Source organism: Eimeria mitis, genomic scaffold, assembly GCF_000499745.2.
Source record: "Eimeria mitis Houghton genomic scaffold, Emh_scaff528, whole genome shotgun sequence".
NCBI classification, from domain to species: Eukaryota; Apicomplexa; class Conoidasida; order Eucoccidiorida; family Eimeriidae; genus Eimeria; species Eimeria mitis.
This window is the reverse complement of record NW_013573559.1, coordinates 16,932-18,008: the sequence shown is the minus strand read 5'-3', so window position 1 is coordinate 18,008 and position 1,077 is coordinate 16,932. Positions and strand designations below refer to the sequence as shown.

General features: G+C 60.7%; 1 protein-coding gene across 1 annotated transcript in view; it reads right to left on the bottom strand.

The window, feature by feature from the left end:
• Nucleotides 1–1,077, bottom strand: part of EMH_0015170 (BRCA2 repeat-containing protein, putative) — a gene marked incomplete at both ends in the record, with an annotated part of 3,759 nt that overhangs the window by 1,792 nt on the left and 890 nt on the right. Inside the window, 2 exons of the mRNA XM_013500324.1 lie at nucleotides 3–74; nucleotides 157–1,010. Of these exons, the coding sequence (XP_013355778.1) occupies nucleotides 3–74; nucleotides 157–1,010 (926 nt within the window). The remainder of the gene's footprint in view (nucleotides 1–2; nucleotides 75–156; nucleotides 1,011–1,077) is intronic.

The following is a 1,077-nucleotide window of genomic DNA, read 5'->3' as shown; positions in this document are numbered from 1 at the left end:
TCCAGTCTGCTGCTGCCCTTGCTTCCTGCTGCTGCTGTTGCTGCTGCTGCTGCTGCTGCTGCTGCTGCTGTTTGCTGCAGCAGGAGGGCGTCAACAACGAGGATTCGGCTCTGCTGTTTGAGCTGCTGCTGCACTGCAGCAGCAGCAGCAGCAAACCTCTCTAGGAGTCTCTCCTGCTGCCTCTCTAGCTCCTTAGCTCCTTCCCAAAGGTCCTCCTCATCGTATTGCTGCTGCTGCTGCTGCTGCTGCTGTTGCTGCTTCTGCTGCTGCTGCTGTTTTGCTGCTGCTGCTGCTGCACACTCCTCACGGCGCTGCTGCAGCTGCTCTGTCACTGCAGCAAGAGGCCCCTCCTGAGCAGCAAGTAGCTGCTGCTGCTGCTGGCGTCTCCACGCATCTCCATCTTGTAGGGACAGCAGCAACGGCCGTTGCTGCTGCTGCTGCTGCTGCTGCTGCCGCTGCTGCTGCTGCTGCTGCTGCTGCTGCAGCAGACAGTGCGGCGGCAGCACACGCAGCACCACCACATCTATCAGGGGGACTGTCCCCCCGTGGGGGGTGAGGGCCCTGAGGGGCAGCGGGAGAAAGCGTTTGAGCTGCAGCAGGCCGAGGCGTTGCTGCAGCAAAGGAGACAAACTGCAGCAGCAGCTGCTGCTGCTCAGCAGCAAATAACCCTCATCAGGAGACTCAAGGGGACAGTAACCTTCTCTGCTGCTGCCGCCTAGCTGACAGCCCTGCAGCAGCAAACGACGGAGACGCATGGGGGGGGGACCCCAGCTCTTTAGCTGCAACCTGTCTCCCGCTGCTGCTGCTGCTGCTGCTGCTGCTGCTGCTGCTGCTGCTGCTTGGTGTGCATGCAGCAAGCGACTCAAAGCAGCAGCAATAAACCAGTCCTGTGTCTTGCCACTGATCCAGTAGAAGCCGTCTGTCAGCAGCACCTCAGAAACAAGTTGCTGCTGCTGCTGCTGCAGCAGCAGCTGTTGCTGCTGCTGCTGCTGCTGCTGCTGCTGCTGCTGCTGCAGACAGCGAAAGCCCAAGACACCCAAGACAAGGGGAGAAGCAGCAGCAGTGTCTCCTTCACAC